The sequence below is a fragment of the Anabas testudineus genome, chromosome 9 (genome assembly GCF_900324465.2).
Source record: "Anabas testudineus chromosome 9, fAnaTes1.2, whole genome shotgun sequence".
Classification (NCBI taxonomy): Eukaryota; Metazoa; Chordata; class Actinopteri; order Anabantiformes; family Anabantidae; genus Anabas; species Anabas testudineus.
This window is the reverse complement of record NC_046618.1, coordinates 6,911,741-6,934,554: the sequence shown is the minus strand read 5'-3', so window position 1 is coordinate 6,934,554 and position 22,814 is coordinate 6,911,741. Positions and strand designations below refer to the sequence as shown.

Genomic DNA, 22,814 nt, shown 5'->3' with positions numbered 1-22,814 from the left:
GTACACATTACATCAAGAGCAATACAGCAAAGATCAAACGTTTTATGATTTCAATTTTTTTAAAAGTCATAAAAGCTAAATCCTCTATTATTGGCCACAGCCATAATAATGGGTAAAGAGGAGAATTTTTAACTCTCTTCTGAAAGGACACTCACAGCTTGTGGTGATATTTCAGAAAAGCAGCACTGTTCTGAATATATTGGAGTTTCTAGACTCCTGGCTGATGCCCCAAAAAACAGAGCGTTGCAGCGATAAAGCTTTGTCCAGTGCTTTTAGAAGTGACTTTACAGTGCATCAGTGCTCTTAAATTGTATTTGAGCACCATAAGTGTCATCATGAATACAACTTTACTTTTCATGCCAGTTTCCCCAATCTCTAATTATCACCTCTGTTTCAAATTAGCTAAACAATATAGTTTCCCACCTTGAAAGCTTCTATTTATGTATGCACTATATGCTACAGTACACATTTTCAAAGCATATAGTTTGACATGTGGAAGCAAGAAACACGTGGATGTAAATAAGAACATTAACAATTATTTTGGTAGGTTCAGGGCCCTTGCATTGGGTATGCTGGTTCTCATATTAATGTATGTTAAGTGCTTCTCCTAAGAGTTAATACCAGTGACCACTGGTGTAATGACACTGGATTTTAGCCCTTTGAGCTAGTGGGCAGGAGGAAGTGCTCTAAGCTGGCAGTGAACTGAATGAGATGTGTGTCAGTATGAGTGGCCCTGGGAACTGAGAACATGACAGGAAGATGAGTGAAAAGCACCATGCAACACAACGCAACATCCCCTGTGAGGAGAAAGACTCGACGGTGGCTCATAATGTGTAATGTCTAGTTACACCTCTCCCACACTAGCACGCCAAACCCAAGTATTCAGAATCCATGAAGAATTTCAATTTCCTGCACGAGATACCTCAGAAATATCTAATTACAAGACTGGAGGATGATTGAAGGGTGTAGTAATGGACTGAATGGTGATGCTGTGAAACACCTTGTTACAAAGTGTTTCCTGGATGCCATCAGTCACACTGCAGCGGGGAAAATACTGCAGCAACAGGTAGCTGCCAGTATACAGAAAACGGAGCCCGACCTCACTGTGTGTTTTAACACACAAAGTGAGTGTCTCCGAAGGAAAAAGGACGAGGACAGGGGAAGTGAGCAAAGGACAAGGGGATCATACTGCCCAAAAAATGTTTGCAGAGTTGATACTGAACACCGTTGTTGAGGTTACTATTTATCTCATGCCAGCCAAGTTGGCACGCACATCTGGCGCTGGGTACTTAGTGCAATTATTTATGATTTCCTCCAAGATTTAAAAGCTCTTCGCCCGGCCTTGTAATGCAGTAACTGATTGCACTGCTAATGTAATTAAGGGGAGATTATGATGTCCACGTGGCACACCAGATGGTGGCATTCACAGCGATGGGGGAAGGCACAACTGGCACACCACTGCACAAGGGCAGTGAGGCGCAGTCAGTCGGAGCAGTCCAGACTCCCCACCAGACGGAGAAAAGTATATGTGTGTATGCCTGCATGCATGTGTGCGGTGGGCATGCACGGATGCATGTGAGCGTGTGTGTGTGTGTGTGTGTGTGTGTGTATTTGATGATGAGATGAGCAATAAAGTGTGAGCTGGTAGAGATGAGTGTATGTAAAATACAACCAAATAAATTACTTAAGCCAGACTGACCGTCTCTAAGCACATGAGACAAATGCACCGTATAGGTGAAGCTGGCTGTTTGCTCTTAGAGGTGTACGTACTATATGTGTCTTCTTCTTAATGAAATTTATGTTTCACTTTAAATGTGAATTACAAAATGACTCAGAGAGTTTCTACATTTTCAACCTGTGCAATTCAATGTTTCAGCCAAGGAAACAGATGGCATAAATGGGAAATCAAATCACATTTGGCAAAGGCATCGTGTTTCAGGAGATTTTTTTTTTTTTTTTTTTTAGGCGAAGGCAAAGATGAGACTAGAACAAACTGACCTTTAATTAGAAAAAAAAGCATGAAATTATAGAGCTTTGCAAGGCTGTGTCCTATGGGGGCACTGAGGGTAGGCTTCTTAAAGCTTGTTATTGTAAGCTATTCAGGAGACACAGGGATTTGTTATGTGGAGACAGAAAAAGAGAGAGGGGGGGGGGGGGGTTGAGGGTCATATTTGAAATGAGACCTGCAGATTTCTACACAGCACATAATGGGTTCATGCGGGTGACGGGGACATTGGGGCACAGTAGATTTCCCAAGTTGAGATAGGGATATTATTACTCTCAGGGTGGCAACACAGAAATCTCCATCTTCAGTCCCCAGACTAGTGTCAGCAAATTACAAACACAGTGAATGACCTTTACACATGAAAAGAAAACCTTTGCTGTTTTTTTTTTTTTTTTTTGTATCATTTGAGTGCAAAGTCATTCACGGCTGTATAATTTTTGTGCAGGGGCTCTTCTGTCATCCACTGATTACTACTGGTGAAGCCCAACACTGTTAAGAATCACCAGACTATGTGTATGATATTTTGTACATTATGGGACGATCCAGCGTTTATGGGGTCGACTTGAAGCGAGATGTGTCATAAAGTACACGTGAAACTAAACATGAACAAAGAAATCACAGTTTTAATGAACCTTTTCAAAATGCCAGCTGTAATGCTATGCATCCTACACTGGCTGCTCCCCCACAGAAATGTGTCACAGCCGTCATTCATCTTGCTCCACAGCCCTCAGCATGCGCTGTGCCGCACATTAAAACACTGTAATAGCTGATGGCTTTCACAGTTAGCATGTGTTGCAGATATCTCCAGACTCTCAATGAGTGTTTCATCACCTATCCATAATTAGACCATTACTTTAGCAGGTGTACCTCTTCGCAGCCGGTGCACGTGCATTTCTTCCTTTTGTTTTTGTTTTTTTACTCACACCTGAGATTTTATCTTCAGCCTCAGCTATGCCACAAATTCCACATAAAATAAGTGCGCCTGCTTCAGTAGGCTGTCAACACCTTGATGAGATATCATGTGTTGCTACGTTTACGTGTGTGTGTGAGGTGGGTGCTGGCGATGATGTTAACATCAACAGTACATGTGGAGGTGGTGAAAGTTTCCGGTCATGCTATATGAGGTGGCAGTTTCCCCTCTGAACGTCTCCGCTCCAATTATAGAAGTGTTATGAATTTTACAAAGGGAAAACTGATCACATCCTGTGTAGCCATGTAAGCCAATAAACACGCGCGTCCGTGTGTGTGGCCCCAATAAAGACACTCTACCGGCATATGGCACCGTGTCACCAAACAGCGCAACAAGTCATTGATTTGAATAAATTAGGATAATAGTGGCACAATGAAATAATTTATCTGAGTGGTGTGACGGGGGTAGAAATAATAAACTTGGCTATAGACAAGCAGCTGTCACCCACTGGTGTTTTGCACAGTCTGCAAAGAGGATTTCAAGTTTTGTATTCTGGGAGATGTGCATCCTAATGTTACAGCTAAGCTAATACATTGCTCTTTATCCTACTTTTATCTAATTACAGTAATGACATGTGATGATTAGAGAGACAGCCAGCTGTCAGAAGGCGTGACCTGTAGATATATCCATGTAATGATAGTCATTTAGTGGAGCACAGCCCTAATGTAGTTACCATGGCCAAATTGGATCTCAAAAGTTATTGGAAAGAAATACACCCACGAGTCGGTGCGGTATCGTTGGCCCAGGCCTCACACTCATTCTGAGCATGTGAATGGGCATGTTTACCACTCATATTACTTTGCATCAGGGCTTTCATAAGATGGTTGTCATTTGTTGAATGAAACGACTCCTAGTATCCAGATTCGTTTTTTCTAAGAGCTATGGACACCAGGGTAATAAATAAATCAAATCACAATGTTTAAATCCATTTAGTTAAAGCTGCTAAAGTAAGTAAACTCCTTTTACTGGGAAATAACCTGAGGTAATTGTTATTGTTATGACTGTCAAATTGAACTTTACAAAAACATGACCACAGTGAGAGATCATGTTTGAAAGGCAAATTGCTCTGATGAAGCTCGTAAAACATCTGTGGATGTGAGTTAATGATTTATTACCAATAATACCCGGAAGCATGTGGATCCTGCAGGGTGAAGTCCGACAGGTGACACCGGCAGGACGAGGCCTTTGAACGGGTGAAAGTGGACAACACGTCCAGGACTCTGCTTGTTAGCTTCAGTTTACTGTTCAGAAGCTGGTGGTGAGGCTCCATAAACTAGGACAGTGTTCACTGAGATGTCAGCCAGCCGGCAGGACGCAGGACGAAGGTAGGTTAGCTACAGCACTGTTAGCATGATTAGCTCTGTGAAGCTAGTCACAGTCAGTCGTCATGAGTTTGTCCACAGTTAAAACGCTGCTAATGAGAAATAAAGTTTAAAATAAAGCACAAGGAGCGAAAGGTAAAGTTAGCAACAAGGACAGGAGCTAGTTTATAATGTTCCCAAATATATTACATATTAAATACAAGCAGCACACGCATGGTTAGTTTAGATTGTAGATATATGTCAGTGTATTTATGCCCACACTGTTAATCCTGCTTGTTATTTTAGAAATAGGTTGTTAGTTACTTCAGTGTCTACAGAGTCCAGGTTTGTTAGTTTTACTGAGAACTGAATGACAAACAACTATTAAAAATACAAACAACAGCTAAGAAATGATGCAGATGCTGTAGGTTTTATCACAGATTTTCAACATTGAACTGATGCTTGCTGCATCAGGTGGTAGCTGAGTAACTGAGTATAAGTAGTGTAAGTATTTTTACTCCAGTACTCAAGTATTTAAGTGTAACTACTCAAATTAAACCCTATTTTGAGACATTTTACTGAAGTTAGTTTTACTTCTCTAGAATTCATAAAGGGAAATTTGTACTTTGTACTTTTTTAATTTGTACTTCTGCTTCACTACATTCATCTTACAAGTTTAGTTGATTTTTATATAATTTATTTAATTTATATAAATAAATATTTTATTATTTATATCTTTATATATAATGATATAATTAATTGTGTAATACTATGGTTTAACCACCTCTCTGTACATTAAGTGATCTGTTCTGTTCACTGTACTGTACCTCAGGTTGACCTCTGACCTTATTGTTTGTATTTATTCATTGCCTTTAGTTATTTACTTTAACCACTTACTTTTTACTTACTTTTCTGCCATAATTTTTACCTTTAATAATTTGTCATTATCTGCTAGATAATTTCCTCAGAACATTTACTTTGATGATTAGAGGGGTTCCTAGCGAGTTGCTAGATGTTCATCATATGGAGTTTACTTGTACATTTGTAGAGCATTCAGCTTGACTAAATAATTTGAAGTGATACTTCTATTTATAGTGAAGTATTTTCTTTTTAGATGAATACTTGAGTTTGTGGACTGCTACTGCACCTGCTGCTCACTGTGAGAAATCGGACTAACTCCGCTCACCAGAGACACATTTTGCAATTAATTTGGAATTACTAATACTGTCCTAATTTCACAGTTAATAATATAGCGAATGTCAAATAGAAACATGATCAGCTAAGCCAGCATTAACGGGTTATAGATTGAACATTACATTCACTCTTTAATATTACAGACCCGCTATTACATACGCACATTACTCAGTGATGTTTTCCTTGGGAGACAGAAATAAGTTTGGATGGATTTTTCTTTGGTCTGCCTGAATGAATCTCTGAGTCTCGATGTTGTGCTGGAAAACAAAGCTCATTTTGAACAAATTAATGTTGCAAAGAGATCCTTCATCCTATTAGCTAATTTGCTATCCTGTTTCATTTGAATAAGTACAGCTATCTAACATTTGTTAAAGAGACAGCTGTTTCTGGAGTAAATCCCCTAATTTGATCAGCTTAATTGCGATAGATTTCGTAAACATCAAGATTGAATGCAGCAACTTTGTCAGTTAGTACAAGAATGCTTTAAACCTAATCTAATAAATTTGCGTAAGGGAACCTTTGCAAAGCCACTTACCCTGTAAAAGGGTTGCATACCCATTAGGGCAAAATTCCCTCAGACAGGAATAGATAGCAATTGATTGGGACTTCCTTGAAAATATGTGATCGCTTCGCCTAATTTGTGATTTGGCGAAGTCATTGGGTGGTCTCCAAATGCTGTTTTGTCATTGGTCTCACTTGTCATTTGATCCTGGATTAGGCAGCCACTTTTTCTTCTGGATCCTAATAAACCTCATCAAGAAGTCAATAATGTGGCGTTTTTAGCCAAGGAGGACTTTGTCCATTCCCCATGTAATGGCCCTTAGGGATGCAATCCTCATTTCCTTCTACTAGACTGCATTTTGTGTATTAATTCGAAATGTTTAGGTTTAAAGTGATATGTTCGTAGTAAACTTTATGTCCCAAAGTCCAAATCTTGCACTCATCCTCTTGATGTATTTAATTTCAGAGGGGTAACACTTTGTCTCAGTATAGTAAGTGACATCTCTTGAAATGCCAGAGTCGTGATGAGACTGTTTTGTTTGTGTAATGCAGCTTTGACATGTCTGAACTGAGCGACCAGCTGTCCGCAGACCCCATCTCCGCAGTTGGAGTAGTCACTTCAATCAGCAAAGCCCCCGATGGCTATCATGTTGTGAGTAATCATTTAAAGCTTAAGGGAATTTTATGTCTTGAACATATTGGTTGCTTTAATGGGCTTTAATCAAGTTTAGAAAGTATTTTATCTCTTTTAAAAGTCGCACATACATTTAGAGAAATGGGAAAGATAATCATTTATTTGCATGGAGCAATTTCATCAAATTTTAAAATATTGTTGCCAACGTTGTTATAGAGCCTGTATGGAAGGTTTCATGGACTTATAATCCATTTACTTTGGTATGGTTTTGTCTTTGCTCTCTGCTGTTGGTTGTTGTAACTGACTGTACACAACAACATGCAGCAAAGATGTTGGCAGCTTTCCAAAGGGCTTGTTGTTGGAGCTGCTAGATGACTTATTCATAATGTTTACTTTGATGATTAGGAGGATTCCCTTCCTGGCATTGGTATTGGGTGCCACCAGTACTACAGACACACCAGAGGCAAAGTTTAATGATGTATGGTTGATGCTCGCCAGAGTAATTTCAGTTTACTCTCTATTTCCCTGATACCCATGTACCCTTACAAGTACACCATTATAAGGATGGTGTCAGGATGTAAAGTAGTGCAGGATGGGTTGTTTTATGTGAACTTTTCTTGGTTGTGAAAGAGTTGAAGAGGGTAAAAAAAGAGTATAGTGTGTAAGTTTAACAAAGCACAGAACAAGCTCAAGGGCAGATTTCTCTTGCTCTCTATCTTCCTACTATATTCAGACTTCTACTTACTTTTACCCTACGCCCCCGAACCCTCCCTCTTCCCCAGGTTTTTATCTCTTCCTGCTCCACCCTACACATCCAGCTTGTTCTAATCTCTGGCAGATGATGGTGGGTTGGCATCAGAACGGAGCCACTGGCAGGGAAACTGTGTACACACCACACGGTAGTGACAAACAGGGAGAAACCCCTTCAGACTTCCTCCTCTGCTGCTCCACTGTGCCAGTTAGCTGATGTGCAAATACTGTGCGTGTTCTAGGGGGGTAAAAGCAAGTTACTAACAGTAAATGGCACTGGTTCACCTTTATAATAGATGCTCACTAAATTGTAAACATTTTTGGTAGCACTCAAGCAGTAGGAAAATTAAAAAAAAACGCTTCTTAATAAATTAATAACGAGTTATTTCAATGTTAATTTACCAACATGATCCAATACCTATATAACATACGTGAAAAAGTAATCACCATAACTTTATAAATGAGACATTCAGACTTTGAATATACTATACTTCTGCCTGGGATCATTGTCTTGCTACATAACCCAGCTGCACTTGAGCTTCAACTCACAGACTAATTACCTGATTGATGACCTGATGTTCTCCTTCTTGATTATCTGGCCTGCAGTTCCTTGGATGCTTTCCTTGAGTCTTTTGTGACTTCCTGGATGAGCCGTCATTGCGTTCTTTAACAAAGAAGAACACAATCCTATTCTGTAGACTCTTAGTGTTGTTCTCAAATTCTATTAATGTAGTACATTTGTCCCTGACAGGACATGTAGGAACTGTTTTAAATAGTATTATTTTTGTGATATATCAGTCTGTTGGTTTTCCTAGATAAAGCAAAATGAAACAAATGAAACCATATTCTTCAAGCAAATACAGTGAAATGTCAGTGGTATACCTATGAATAAAAAGTCAAGTACAAGTCAGCCTCCAAGATAAAATTCAAGGCCTTTCAGACCCTGAGCACTGTTTCAAATGCCTTTGTCCCATCTTGAACAACATCTTTTGAACATCACTATGTGGTCTTTCATCTGCAGACTTGAAATACAAACCAAAATATCAACACTTGGTACTAGTGTACTAATGCCGCACTGAGAAGGGGAAGTCTCAGGATATTACGTTGGATTGATTTTTTTCCCTTTCATACTAGACTTCTTTTTAAATTCCTCCTTAATACTGACTGCTTACCATACTTACCGTTCCTTTTATGCAGCAGATCAAAGGGCTGATTAACTCTTTTGCTCTCTGGTATGGTGTGCTCACATCTCTGAACTTGAGCAGGTTGTTCCAACACAGGAGAGCACAGGCCCAGATCAAACAGTGTTCCACTGGGATCAGGAGCTTTGCTGAAGCACCAGCAGCCACCCAACATCAAACACCGCGAGTATATTCACGCACACTGACACTTTGTGCATGGGATGCAAAGGGGATATGTGTGTATTTCAGTTTCACCTGCACATTTGACATGTGACACGCATAAACTCCTTACGTTTGTTTGTAGAAGCCTAGTTCTAGCTTACGATTAGATATATATATTTATTTGCTTGTCCTTTCCTGAGCAAACATTTGTAAGGTATAGTTTGACATTTTTTTTAAGCGTATTTACTTTCTTGCCAGGAGTTAGATGAGAACATACCTTACCGTATATACACCACTTTCATGTCTGTACACCAAGTTTGAGCCTAGAGCCAAAAGGCTTTTAGTTTATCATGAAGACTATAAGCAGGAGGAAACAGCTAGTCTAACTCTGCTGTTTGGGTCTTAAGCAAAGTTATGCTAATCACCTCACACCTCTAACTTTAGCTTCATACTTAATGCACAGACTCAATAAGCACATTTCCCAAAATGTCAAACTACTGCTCAAAGTAAAATATCTTTTAAAGTAACTACATTTGTAGCTCTTTCATTTATAGTCAGTTGTCAGTTTTTTATGTTTTATATAGTTGAGAGAAATATCCAAAACATTATTCTCTTTTCAATTTTCCTCTCCTTTTTTAAGGGAACTGCTTTGTTTCCCTGTACTTCTCTTACGTTTTCTCCACCTGGTTTGACTCTCCAGAGATTTTTGATTGTACGCCTTCATATCTTTGTATTCACAGCTGTGCCTCTCAGTGCTTCATAGTAACTTGCTGCTGATGTCTGTCTCCAGAGATGCTTCACTGGAATATTCAGCACCCCCTAAAGACTTGTTTCATAGGTGGGCTTTTAGATCACTGTAAGCGTAAGATTTCAGGAAGTGGCAGTTGAATCTGTCACTGCATTTTAAATCAAACAATACAGCCATATTTTAATATCGTAACCATGACGTCTCTTATCACACGTGCTATTCTTCTCATACGTGCTTGTGTTATGACGGAGCCGTGCACCGGCAACATGGAAAATATAAGAGAAGAGCCTCCACAACTCTACACACGCCTTTTCTGCCGTGGCTCAGCAGTTGGCGTTTCACATTCAAGCTGCGTTGCATCCTTGCTGCCGGCGGCTGTGGCAGGATGATGCCTGAGGTGCCTCTTAGGAGGACTGTGCCCTCGTTACTCCTCAACTTGACTTTGGGTTTCACAAAGCGAGCCCTTTGTTTACGCTGACAGGATGCGCTGGCTACTGACCTGGAAAAAGTGGCCAAGACGGGTTGTCTTGTAAAGAAGAGGGAGGCTGGTGATGTATAGGCTCCTTCTGGGACCTTTCACGGAACTGCTGTTGGAGACGCCCTGCAATCCCTCTCTCTGCTCATCTCCTGCTCTTTCTCTCTCTCATCCCACTATCTATCTCTGTTACCCACTCTAGTCTCAACTCTCATCCCATCTAGTCAGTGGTGGTTTTGCATGAATCTCCCCATGCCATGTTTCCCCCACCCAGTCACTGGGGTCATTCATCATTATTGTCAAGGGGAGTAATGTGTGTGGGTGGGTGCAGAGATCTATGACTTATTCATTTGAATGAACCTCATTAGATTGACTCTTCTTTGTAAAGGATCCCTTTAGAAAATAAGTCTGGCACTTATTTAGGTGATTCTCACATGATAGCCAATGGAACATGACGTTTCAACCAAGCATATTTACAGGGACGATGGAAGAGTCTCTGTGGTGCAGCCTGTGGGTTATATTTTGCTTTATCATTCTGCCTTGCACATCTACATTTACATAGCAATGTAGTAGAGGACCTTGAGCTTGACTTGTGGTGTCCACATGCTGTCAATATAATGCAATCTATTTTAGAACTGACTCCACTGATCATTTACACATATGAATGAGTCTATTGTGCAAGGACAAGCTGCTCAGGTCTTTCAGTCTTCAGAATTTTTTAGACATACGTGTAAAATAGCTTTAAATCCTCCTTTATTTATGCTCAGACGACTAGTCTCATGAAATAACAGAATGAATTCACACAGGGGATAAAACAGCCAAACTATGTGGTGCACGCAGTGTTCTCGTTTACCTGTGTCTTGCTCAAGGGACACCGCAGTGTGTTTTTAAAAACACACACTCCACATTTACCCCAAATATAATCTCTGCTTTTCCACAGAAGCACATTGAAGTTTGGTTTCCTTATTAGAGCAGATCCTTGTCAGGGCATCTTTAATCAGCCTTGGTCCCTAGGGATGATATTTTTAGCCACCTTTTTGGAGGCTAAGACTCCTTTACCCACGCAGAGCACTAATGAGATGGAGCGCTAGTGTAGGCAAGCGTTAATTAAGGCTAGTATGCAAGGGAAGAGGCAAAAGCAACACGCTCATGGCATACATACATTAACTTTATCCCACCTCCTGCATGTTTTTTTTCTCTCCTTGTTTTTTTTTTTTCTTGTCTTTTTTTTTCACGTAGGTTGCACAAACAACAGATGGCTCTGACGCCGACCTGTGGAAGGACGGCTTATTCAAATCCAAGGTCACACGCTACCTCTGTTTCACCAGAAAAACTGTAAGTGTAAATGTAAACTTCTCCCTTTTCCCTATGCATCCTACACGAACGCCTCATCTACAGCACCTTTATTTATGTTTTGCAGCAGTGATTAGCTCAATTTTCCATTGCCAGAATATTTTTTTGCACTTTGCACTTTGATCAGTGTAAGTCCCATATTAGAAGGCCTGCATTGACAGTGCAGTTTTTGAACTTTAACATGTAATAAATTTGCATGCACATTCCAAATGAATAATACCTTGTTGAGGATTTTTTTATATTGTGGACCCTCCTGAGTATATTATTTATGTTTATTCATGAAAAAGCAATGAGCCGTATTTTAACTATTCCAATTTATTCAATTAACAGAGGCCCTCAAGAGAGAATGTTACTAACAGTGATTTTGGAAAGTTGATGCACATATACCAGTAAATATGAGAATGTCTTTTTCATATTAGCCATAACTCCATAAAAAGCACTTTCACTATGGTTTTGCTATATTTAGAGCTCCCAATTTGAACAGCAGTGACTTTTCTGCAGCTGAAATGAACTTTGAATGTCTCTCATAATGCTGTTGGGGCATTTTGGACTCTCCTGCCTGCAGCCTACAGCTGATGTGTTGTAGCATGGCTGTCAGCTGCTCTGTCGCCATAAATACACCTGCTTGCATCTCCAGGATTATCAACCTGTCCAACCTGAGCTCATGCAACTTACTTTTTCACCTGTCTTTTTTGTCAACCTGGATCTCATGCATATTATTATCTTACTTCATTGTTAAAAGCCACTAGTTTTGTGCAATGACTTTCAGCCCACATACTCCTCCAAAAATCTGGTTAGTCTGTCTGTTTGTTCGTCCGTCAGGAACCTCCATTTTGTTTGTACGTTTGAGTTGTTTGGTCTGCGCTCATGCAGTGTTTTTCAGTTGATACTTTGTCCTGTTAGTTTTGTATGTTTTGTTCTCGTTTTCCTGCCCTCTGCAGTGATTTTGGTTTGTTACTTTGTACATCTGCTTTGTCCGTTGGTTTGGTCCACATTAGTGTGTAGTTTCAGTTGTTACTTTGTATATTGGGTTATGGTTTTGTTTGTATGTTGTTCCAGCGTTTTTGGGTGTTTTATTTGATACTTTGTTAGTGTTTGTTAGTTCCCTGTGTCCCCTGCCCTTTTTGTCAATAAATGTATCTTTTTGTTCATACCCGTTTGGTCCCGTTAGTCAGTTCGTAACAGAACAAACCAGCCATATCAGCGACCATGGAATCACCCCGTTCCGCCACTGGTCGCTTCCCTCTTCCTCCTTGTCCCAGGTTTGAGAGGTATGGGGACCTGGCGGACATACTCGAGGAGGAGTTTTTGGATCTACTCTGTAGTGCGGAGTATTTAGTGGGGTGGCTAGACTCAAGTGAGACCTTAGCGGGGGTTGAGGCCATTTCCACTGTTGCCATCAAGACCTTTATTAAGAAAGGCTACTTGATGAGCTACATTGAGTTTCAGGACCTCAAGGAAGCAGTGATGGCCGCTCTAAGGTCCTGTAAAAGAAAGTTTTCTGTAACTTCTTCACCCAGTGAGCCCCCCTTGCTCTCCTCCTCCAGTACTCCCCGGTCCCCAGCGTTTGTTAGTCCTGCAGCTAGTGCTGCTTTTGTTGGTTGTGCAGCCGAAGCTGCTTTAGTTGGTTCTGCAGCCGAAGCTGCTTTAGTTAGTTCTGCAGCCGAAGCTGCTTTAGTTAGTTCTGCAGCCGAAGCTGCTTTAGTTAGTTCTGCAGCCGAAGCTGCTTTAGTTAGTTCTGCAGCCGAAGCTGCTTTTGTTAGTCCTGCAGCTACTGCTGCTTTTGTTGGTCCTGCAGCTACCGCTGCTTTTGTTAGTCCCGCAGCCCCTGCTGCTTTTGTTAGTCCCGCAGCCCCTGCTGCTTTTGTTAGTCCCGCAGCCCCTGCTGCTTTTGTTAGTCCCGCAGCCCCTGCTGCTTTTGTTAGTCCCGCAGCCCCTGCTGCTTCTGTTAGTCCCGCAGCTAATGCTGCTTTAGTTAGCCCAGCAGCACATGCTGCTTTTGTTGGTTCTGCAGCTAATGCTGCTTTAGTTAGTCGTGCAGCCGAAGCTGTTTTTGTTAGTCCCGCAGCTCCCGCTGCTCTTGTTAGTCCCGCAGCTCCCGCTGCTCTTGTTAGTCCAGCAACTCCTTCTGCCTTTGTTAGCCTTGCAGCTGCCCCTGCTGCTTTTGTTGGTCCTGCAGCTAGCGCTGTTTTAGTTAGCCCCCCAGCAATCGATGCCGTGTTTGTTAGTCCAGCAGCCGATGCCGTTTTTGTTAGTCCAGCAGCCGATGCCGTTTTTGTCAGTCCAGCAGCCGATGCCGTTTTTGTCAGTCCAGCAGCCGATGCCGTTTTTGTCAGTCCAGCAGCCGATGCCGTTTTTGTCAGTCCAGCAGCCGATGCCGTTTTTGTCAGTCCAGCAGCCGATGCCGTTTTTGTTAGTCCAGCAGCCGATGCCGTTTTTGTTAGTCCAGCAGCCGATGCCGTTTTTGTTAGTCCAGCAGCCGATGCCGTTTTTGTTAGTCCAGCAGCCGATGCCGTTTTTGTTAGTCCAGCAGCCGATGCCGCTTTTGTTAGTCCCGCAGCTCCCGCTGCTTTTGTTGGTCCCGCAGCTCCCGCTGCTTTGGTCTCGGCTCCTGTTCCTGTCACGGATCCGGCTCCTGTTCCTGTCACGGATCCGGCTCCTGTTCCTGTCACGGATCCGGCTCCTGTTCCTGTCACGGATCCGGCTCCTGTTCCTGTCACGGATCTGGCTTCTGTTCCTGGGCCTTCAGCTGTCGCCGCAGTTGCAGCCACCTTTATTGCTGCAGTCACCGCTGCTCTGGTGTCAGCTGCTGCTCCGGTCCCTGCAGCCGCCGGGTTCCCAGGCGGGTCGACGCACAGGTCGCCGTCTCTTCAGTCTCCGGACGGGTCGACGCAGAGGTCGCCGTCGTCGCCGTCTCTTCAGTCTCCGGACGGGTCGACGCAGAGGTCGCCGTCTCTTCAGTCTTCGGACGGGTCGACGCAGAGGCCGTCGCCGTCGTCCCTTAACTTTGAACTTTGTTTGTCACCCCAGGAGATGTGGTGGGATGACAATGAGGACACCACCACCCTGCTCCTGTCTCCTTGGGGGGCCCCTGAGAACTGTGCTCCTGTCCTGGCCCCTCAGCTCCAGCTGGCTGAAAGTTTGTCGCCGCCGGGCAGTCCGCCCGGGGCTCCCCAGCCTTGTTCGTCGCCGCCGGGCAGTCCGCCTGGGAGTCCTCAGCCGTCTTGCTGCTCCCTGGCTCTCTGCTCGCCATCCGGCAGTCCGCCTAGGGGTCTCCTGCCTCGTGGGTCGTGTGCTGGCCCCCGGCCTGGGGGTCCTCGGCCTGCTTTCCGGCTGGCTTTCCGGTCCCCGGTTCTCCAGCCGGCTCAAGGGTCTCGGGCTCTGTCTTCTGGTTCGCCGCCTCCCGGCCATCCGCCCGAGGCTCTGTCTTCTGGTTCGTCGCCTCCCGGCCGTCCGCCCGAGGCTCTGTCTTCTGGTTCGTCGCCTCCCGGCCGTCCGCCCGAGGCTCTGTCTTCTGGTTCGTCGCCTCCCGGCCGTCCGCCCGAGGCTCTATCTTCTGGTTTGTCGTCTCTGCCTTCTGGTTCGTCGCCTCCCGGCCGTCCGCCCGAGGCTCTGTCTTCTGGTTCGTCGCCTCTGCCTTCTGGTTCGTCGCCTCTCCAGTCCTGTTCGCCGCCTCCCGGCCGTCCGCCCGAGGCCCGGCTTTCTGGTTCGTCGTCTCTTCAGTCCTGTTCGCCGCCTCCTGGCCGTCCGCCGGAGGCACTCCTGGTCCGTTTGCCGCCTCCTGGCCGTCCGCCGGAGGCACTCCTGGTCCGTTTGCCGCCTCCTGGCCGTCCGCCGGAGGCACTCCTGGTCCGTCTGCCGCCTCCTGGCCGTCCGCCGGAGGCACTCCTGGTCCGTCTGCCGCCTCCTGGCCGTCCGCCGGCGGCACTCCTGGTCCGTCTGCCGCCTCCTGGCCGTCCGCCGGAGGCACTCCTGGTCCGTCTGCCGCCTCCTGGCCGTCCGCCGGAGGCACTCCTGGTCCGTCTGCTGCCTCCTGGCCGTCCGCCGGAGGCACTCCTGGTCTGCTGCGCCCGGTCCCTCCTCCGGGCCTCCCTCCGCCCGCCCGGTCTGGTGTTTCGGGCCCTCCTCCGGGCCTCCCTCCCCCCGCCCGTCCTAGTTTGTTTGGGGCTGTCTGGGATCCGCCCCTTGCCGGGGGGGTTCTGTTACGATTCCTCCCTCTGCCCCTGTCTGTTATGTTTGGTTCTGTGTCTCACCCTCCTGCCACACCATATATGGACTTCCTCTTCCCCCCACTCTCCAGTCTGGACTAATTATTGACTCATTTCACCTGTGCATCCCTTTGTTTTAAAAGCACCCCTCAGTTCTCTGCTCATTGCTGGTTTGTCGCACATTGACTTTCATGCTCTCACACTACTCCTCCAAAAATCTGGTTAGTCTGTCTGTTTGTTCGTCCGTCAGGAACCTCCATTTTGTTTGTACGTTTGAGTTGTTTGGTCTGCGCTCATGCAGTGTTTTTCAGTTGATACTTTGTCCTGTTAGTTTTGTATGTTTTGTTCTCGTTTTCCTGCCCTCTGCAGTGATTTTGGTTTGTTACTTTGTACATCTGCTTTGTCCGTTGGTTTGGTCCACATTAGTGTGTAGTTTCAGTTGTTACTTTGTATATTGGGTTATGGTTTTGTTTGTATGTTGTTCCAGCGTTTTTGGGTGTTTTATTTGATACTTTGTTAGTGTTTGTTAGTTCCCTGTGTCCCCTGCCCTTTTTGTCAATAAATGTATCTTTTTGTTCATACCCGTTTGGTCCCGTTAGTCAGTTCGTAACAACTTTTTTCCATCTAATAATTTGTTTCCCTGGGCTGGTGGACAATACAAACAGTATTGTGAACAAAGCATAGGTTTTTGTTTTTTATTTTACATCAGTTTAATTCAGTAGGACTTAATCAAGTATTAGCTTTTTACATTATGTCCTCTAAAAGCTGGGCCACTTGGCAGCGGTTGCCTCGTGTCTGAGCTCAATCTGCTCCCCAGTTTGGTATATAGCATACAAATAGCTTCCTCTAGTTCCTGTATATTATCTTAAAATGTGTGTCCACATTGTTTTAAAGACTTTGACACAAATAAAACATGACAGAGCCATCAACAAAGGCTATTTTGTCTGCCAGTCAATGGAGCCCCCACTGTAATTGTCTATGACAAAAACAGATTCTTTAAAATTAGCCCCTGAATTATGTGGGGGGAAGTAAATAGTTTGTGATTTATCATACTCTAGGTTGGAGGTAGATAGGCCCTTTTGTCAGGCTCTGATGGAAAAAATCTCCACAGCAATAGGGGAAAGAGCTAAAAAAGGTTCCATGCATAGTAATACCATTCATCCATATTCCTCCTTAAGTCAGTAAAAAAACTATGAATAAAAAATATGTCTAATGGTAATGACTGTCGGGTAACAGTAGCAGTGGAATTCAGCCTTTTCGGACGCATCAAGTCACGCCTCGCTCGCCCCACTCTCTACTGCCACTGTATATTATTGCAATTTATTATGGCAAAAAATGAAAATGTAATGGGAGGCAAGGAAGAGTCATGCTTGAAAATGTCAAGTACACAGTCCCTGATTGTTTTTAACCAGACCCATTCTGTTGATCAGACTTCCTGCTCTGTCTCCTATCATCCCACAGCTTCTCGCCAAAAGGTTGAAAATTATTACGAGTTCACAGATGCATTCTCTCATTGCAAAAGAAAAACTATTAGAGAGCAATTACTTCAGCTATTTTGTCAACCTTCGTCTTTAGAGACTTCCAGAGGTTTTAGTAAATCATCGACTCTATTATCGCCACATTTTCTTTTCTACGCCTTCTAAAAAAATGACTAACATTTCTCTTTTCTTGTTCTCTGTCCTTTTGTAAAGTTGAATTTGCATACATGACTTTAAATTTCCTGCCTGTTCTCTATCTATCAGGGTCCTGACATTGTTGTGGACGTGAAGCTGATCGACATTAAGGACCCGTTGCCACAGGGCTTCACACCTGTGCAAGAAACAATGGACACAAGTAAGTAAACAGTCAATGCCGACCACAGACTCGCTCCCCTCCTCTTTTTGTTTTTTCACTCTTCGACCAGCTTATGCGGAGGTCCTCAGGGGCAGCTTTGCTTGAGATAGTGAATGTTTTATGGGTGCAGGTTAGCTTAATTTATGGCAGACTGTGGGAATAAAATAAACATTTTGCCCTGGAGGTACAAGAGAAGAGAATCATGAGTCATTGTTTATCTCAGCTGGAGCTGTGCTTTTCTTTATGAGGGGCTTATTTATTTATGTATTTATTTGGGGAGAGGACGAGTGGATGGGGGTTATCTAATATTAATGAAATGCATTCCCCAATGCTTTAGTGCTTTTTGAGTGCTATGTATTTCCCCCTCACTATCCATGCCTTGAAAATGTAATAATATTTTGGTGTTGGGAGTGAGGACAGCTTGTTTATTATTTTTATTATCATTGCATTTACACTGCACTTTCTAGTGTTGCTGGGGAAATAAATGAGCAAGGCACAGATGCAATATAGGGAAGCATGGCAATGCTTTTTTTGCTAGAATGAAGAAAAGAGATTATGTTTTGTTTGGCTATGGTGTAATTTAATGTTTTATTACTTTATGTGAACCCATGTTTAATGTATACATGTGACATTATGTATGAGGTTCTATCTAGAATATCCAGTTTAAATCCCTGTTGTGCACTAAAGCTGATGGAGGATTCACTTGCTTCTGTCATTTTACCTACTAAAATGATAAAAATGATAATAATGCATGCAGATTTTGTGGCTTTTTGCTGTCCAGCCGTTTCCCTTTAAGCACAACAAGTCACCCAGAAACGGATATTAGCTCATCTCTTATTCTGAGACTGATAATGACTAAATAGCAAGTGCAAGTGGGATTTGTGAATATATATTTCTCCTAGAGGTAAATGTCTGTAGATATATATTGCTTTAGCCTGATATTCAGAAAAGACAGAACTGAACACGCAGCCACCAATTCCTTTCTGACATCGTCATGTGTACCTGACTCATCAGAGGAAACTGCCACAAGGAAGAGGAGGCTCTGTGTGAAAATCAGCCCTCGTTCGGCAGCAGAGACGGCTATATATGACATCCAGATCATCGCGAAGTCCAAGTACCAGCTTGTTAACTACACCTGTGTAGGGTGAGATGACACTGGAAACAAATGAAATCTTGTATCTGAAATTGAGTATGATCTACATTATTAATCGCAGTCATTTCTAGGGTTTTTCTTCTGCACAATATAAAATATTTTCTCATTTGTATACAAGTATTGCTAAATGTTTCAAACTGTATGCCTCTTATCCACCTTCATGCAGTGAGATAAACAATATGGCATTATGGTATCGAATAGGAGATCCTCCTCAGTATCAGTCATCCCAGGAAATGTCCAGCCCAACTACCACTGATGCCCCACTCAACACAACAAGGTAACATCATGCCAGAAAATTCATCTGTGCCTCTTGAAGTTCAACTTTTCTTCTTGTTTTCCTTTTTTTATTTCACGCTCAGTTTCCTCCTGAGCTGAACTTTCATACTACATGTACGACAATGAAGACACAAGCAATTGATCACCCCCGGCCAATCTGCCGTAAGGGTTGTTGCTGGACAACGAGGTAGTGAGGGTGAACCGGAGAGACAGGCTAACTAGACTCGATCCCCTGAACAAGAACATGAGTTCAATGAGGGCTAAACTCCTGCTATTTGGCGTGTCCCAGGAGGTGGAGGCAGGTCGCTCCTCTAACTGTGGTGACAGGAGTGTTGTACTGTGCAGACAAAGAGCAGGAGATGTAGCCTGAAGAGAGAGCGACAGCTGCAGAGGAAGGGAAGAGAGCTCCAAGATCTCCACCATGCTGAATTGTGCGTGTCCCCTCCTCTGCTCATGCTGCTCAAGCTTCCTCCACCTCAGGCCTCAGAATGAATGGAGCAACTCTTTGTACTGTGTCCAGATCAAACAGCTCAATTATTCATCGTGATGAAGAACTTGGGGATTTCCACAGTAATTTGTAAATAAACAATTGAGACTCCTTCGGTGTGGCGTTGCTGTGGAGAGTGAAGCTTGGCACCGGGAGCTGATAGCTCTGCCAGCTTGAAGTGTTGTGCTTCGCCATCCTGTGCTGAGCTGAGTAAAAGCCATTTAAAAACCACAACAGGCCAGAGCAGTGCATGCCAGCAGGCGTATTCAAAACAGGGCTTGTGTTCACATGGCCAGTCAGTGGAACGAGAACAATAAAATGGACAGCATGAATTCAGAACCCAAGTTCAAACTGAGTAGAATTGTGTGAATTGTCCACTTTTTGGAAGTTGATGGTCAATAATCTTTGATGTGCTGAAGTGATGGCGAGAGCTCAGGCCCATGTGTGCGCCTTCGCAACTCTTACCGGTAATCCTCAGTTCTTTTGAAGCCCACTTTCAAGTTGGTGAGGCTCAGAGGTTGGAATAAATTGCACCTCGAAGCGACTCACACCCCCTCTCGATGCCTGCTGAGATCACAGGCAACTGTTTTTGTATTAACATTAAAATTCATTCCACACTCAGAGAGTCTTTTTTTCAGAGTACTTCCATCCATAATGCTCTGACACATGAGGACGACACTGTGGGCAATTGAGACAGTGGCAGTTTTTTTTTTTTTGCTATTTATCTGCCATTCTTTCTGTGTAGTTAACATGTACTTTAGACAGACATACATACAGCTATAAAAATCTCTGCAGGCTCTTTAAAGTCACAGATTTGTGACTAGAGATGTGGTTTGACACAGTGACTCAGTGATTACTTAATAAATGCAGTACTACAGTGTAACTGGTTGTGTAGTATCACCCCACTATACTGTACTGTATTCATATTCAGCAAGATAAAATTCTCCTCTCCATGTCTCCTTTGGGCTATCTATAACAACTTTATGGCCTTTGGAGAATAGCACCTCTTAAATTTAAGTGCTCTTTACAGTCAGTGGAAAAGATGTTTTAAATACAGTCAATAATGTGTAAATTTTTAATGACCCTTATAATTTTGAAAGCTGCAGTGATCCCTCTAAAATGTTACATTGCCTCAGGCAGCGAGAGCTTGTTAGAGTTGTGTACAAATGTAAACCACAAATCAGGCTTTTCAGCAGTGCAGAGCTGCAGTACACAGTAACTGCAGAGTGTTGCATCATTGTGGGATGCACACAGTTATTGCATCAAGGCTAAGGTAGTGTATTTAAATAGTTTTTGTACTGTTTTGTCAGTAAACCTGCAGGTCTTGCAAAGTTTTTAAAAGCTTTGAATTCAGTCTCCCCAAATAATGGTATGGAAATAAAGTCTTTTTTTTTTTTTGCTGTTGTTGCAGCTGTGCTTTCAAATGTTTCTGACTGATACCGAAACATTTTATCTGATTGAGGCAGGAGTTGTTACATTTTTGAGATTGTAAGACTGGCCTGTGCATTTAGGATGGTGCTCAAACCTTTTTTGTGAGTGTCAGTCAGCACCATCACACCTGTAGCAAAATGTGTCACTGCTTCCACCTAGAGAAGCTGCTAAGTTCATTTTTGATTTTTAGCAAAACGTTAATGGATTAATCTGGTGATTTCCACAAATAATTACTGTATCAAAGAAGCAAAACGCAGCAAATGTCAATGGGGCTTGAGAAATGACTGAAGTCATTAATCAGATATCAGAATAGTTGCTGATTAATTTTTTTTTATGTTGACTAATTGATTAGCAACTCTAAAAAGAATACATTATTTTTAATTGGCTAATCCACCCATCCATTTTCCGCTGCTTATCCAGGTCCAGGTTGCACTAATTAAATTAATTCTATCAAGAAGGATTGATTGTTATATACTGCTTCACAAGTCCTGAAACAGTGGGGTATAAATAAAGAGTAGGGGGCCCAGTGCTTTCTATTAAAAGGAATCTTATGAATCAGTAAAGTAAGATCAGGGATAAACACTAAACCTTAAATAGTGATTTCTAATTGGTCCAGGCTGCTGCACCATATTGCGCCACTAAAGCTGCTCAGGTACAGGCCCTTTGAACAGCCTGCCATGCAAATGTGAATCTTGTGTTTAATGTCTCTTTATCAAGTTTGTCTGAAGCATTTCGACCAGTGACACTGTTCTGTTTTGATTCATGGCTGCAGCTTGATGTCAACCTCTTAGGCTTGTTCTCTGTCAAGACCGACTGTATCAGCTGCTCCTGACTTTATAATGTGAAAAACCTGCACCATCCGGTCAGCCTTTTAATGTGTCCAGTAAAGTATCCCCCTCCTTCCTTCTCCCAGCCAACACTGCCATTTGTTCTACTGATAAAACTGTCATTGCTGAGGCTGATATCTGACCTCTACAGTGACTGCTAGCATAAATTAGCCTTGTCCTAATATTGCAATTTCTTTTGCTTCACTCAGAATCAAGGTTTTTGACATTTCTCTTAGAATAATAGGCCATTGTACACACAGACACTTTTTAAATCAAACTGTATGGTGATAAAAATGTCAAGGCTGAGTGTCTTTCTTTTTTCATTGCATAGCTGGCTTTTTCTTTAACATGAGAAACCCAGAGAGTCATCAGTGTCAGAATTGGCATGCATATCAATACGTTTTGAATTGCACTGCCGTCTACCTGTGACACTCCACGCATTGCTGCAGCTCTGCAGGAGTATTGTATCAGCTTTCATTGCATGCTGGTTAACCAAGACTTCCCACTGCACACGACTCTTGAGAGAAAGAGACACCGTGACTGTCAGTGTGTCGCCTGACAGATCTCCCATCTGAAGTGTTGAAGAACAATCATTCCCCTCTCAATCTCACTCATTACTTTGTTGTGTTTGCGAAAGTTGCAAAATGCAGCGGCGATCAAGCGAAAGGATTCAGAGTGGTGCCAGGAATGATCGAATGATCAGCTAAGATCTGATGGGCTCAGACGGCTTGGTGATTTGCCTCCAAATTCAGAGAGATCCTCTTTTCAACACCTGACACAGAGCTTAAAGGAGGATAATGATGGGTGAGAAAGCAGCTCCCACAAAGCAGCACTGTCGGCACATAGAGGAAGGTGTGGAGATGTTGTCACGGGAAAGGCTGGATGTGTGTCAAAACAAGAGCTTCCAGCTCTCTGTATCGCAGCTCTGGCTCTTCAGCGATATTACTCTCATCCTCATCTTACCTCTCCACTGACTACTGCTTGTCTGTCCCCACTATCTCTTCTCCTTTTTTTTTTATACAGACAACTCTTTTCCTTATTCCACACGCAACTACATAAAGAACACCATACAAAAAAACTGTTGAGCTGTAATTCATGTTGTCAAGTAATCCTTAGTGCGGTGGTTTGCTTTGCTGCACTAATATGATTTTAACTCTGGCAGATTTCATGGGGATATAAGACTCTTGATCTGCGTTGTAATTGTGTAAATCTTTCAGGCCGTGTTCCCGATTTTACTATAATTTGATGAGGAACTACACTATAATTGAATATTCAAATTAGAAATATGTGTCAATATGGCCCTCCTTGCCTGAAATGAGGATTAA

General features: G+C 43.0%; 1 protein-coding gene across 6 annotated transcripts in view; it reads left to right on the top strand.

Moving 5' to 3' along the window:
- The first annotated feature begins 4,123 nt into the window (after positions 1 to 4,123).
- mvb12bb (multivesicular body subunit 12Bb) overlaps positions 4,124 to 22,814 on the top strand; it is a 35,993-nt gene continuing 17,302 nt past the window's right edge. For all 6 annotated transcript variants that reach the window (XR_003297690.1, XM_026343747.1, XM_026343749.1 and 3 more), the window contains exons 1-6: positions 4,124 to 4,300; positions 6,524 to 6,623; positions 11,161 to 11,256; positions 17,225 to 17,315; positions 18,330 to 18,459; positions 18,635 to 18,745. Coding sequence is in view for 5 of the 6 variants with exons in the window: in XM_026343747.1 (XP_026199532.1) it covers positions 4,269 to 4,300; positions 6,524 to 6,623; positions 11,161 to 11,256; positions 17,225 to 17,315; positions 18,330 to 18,459; positions 18,635 to 18,745 (560 nt within the window). In the remaining variant the exon portion in view is untranslated. The remainder of the gene's footprint in view (positions 4,301 to 6,523; positions 6,624 to 11,160; positions 11,257 to 17,224; positions 17,316 to 18,329; positions 18,460 to 18,634; positions 18,746 to 22,814) is intronic.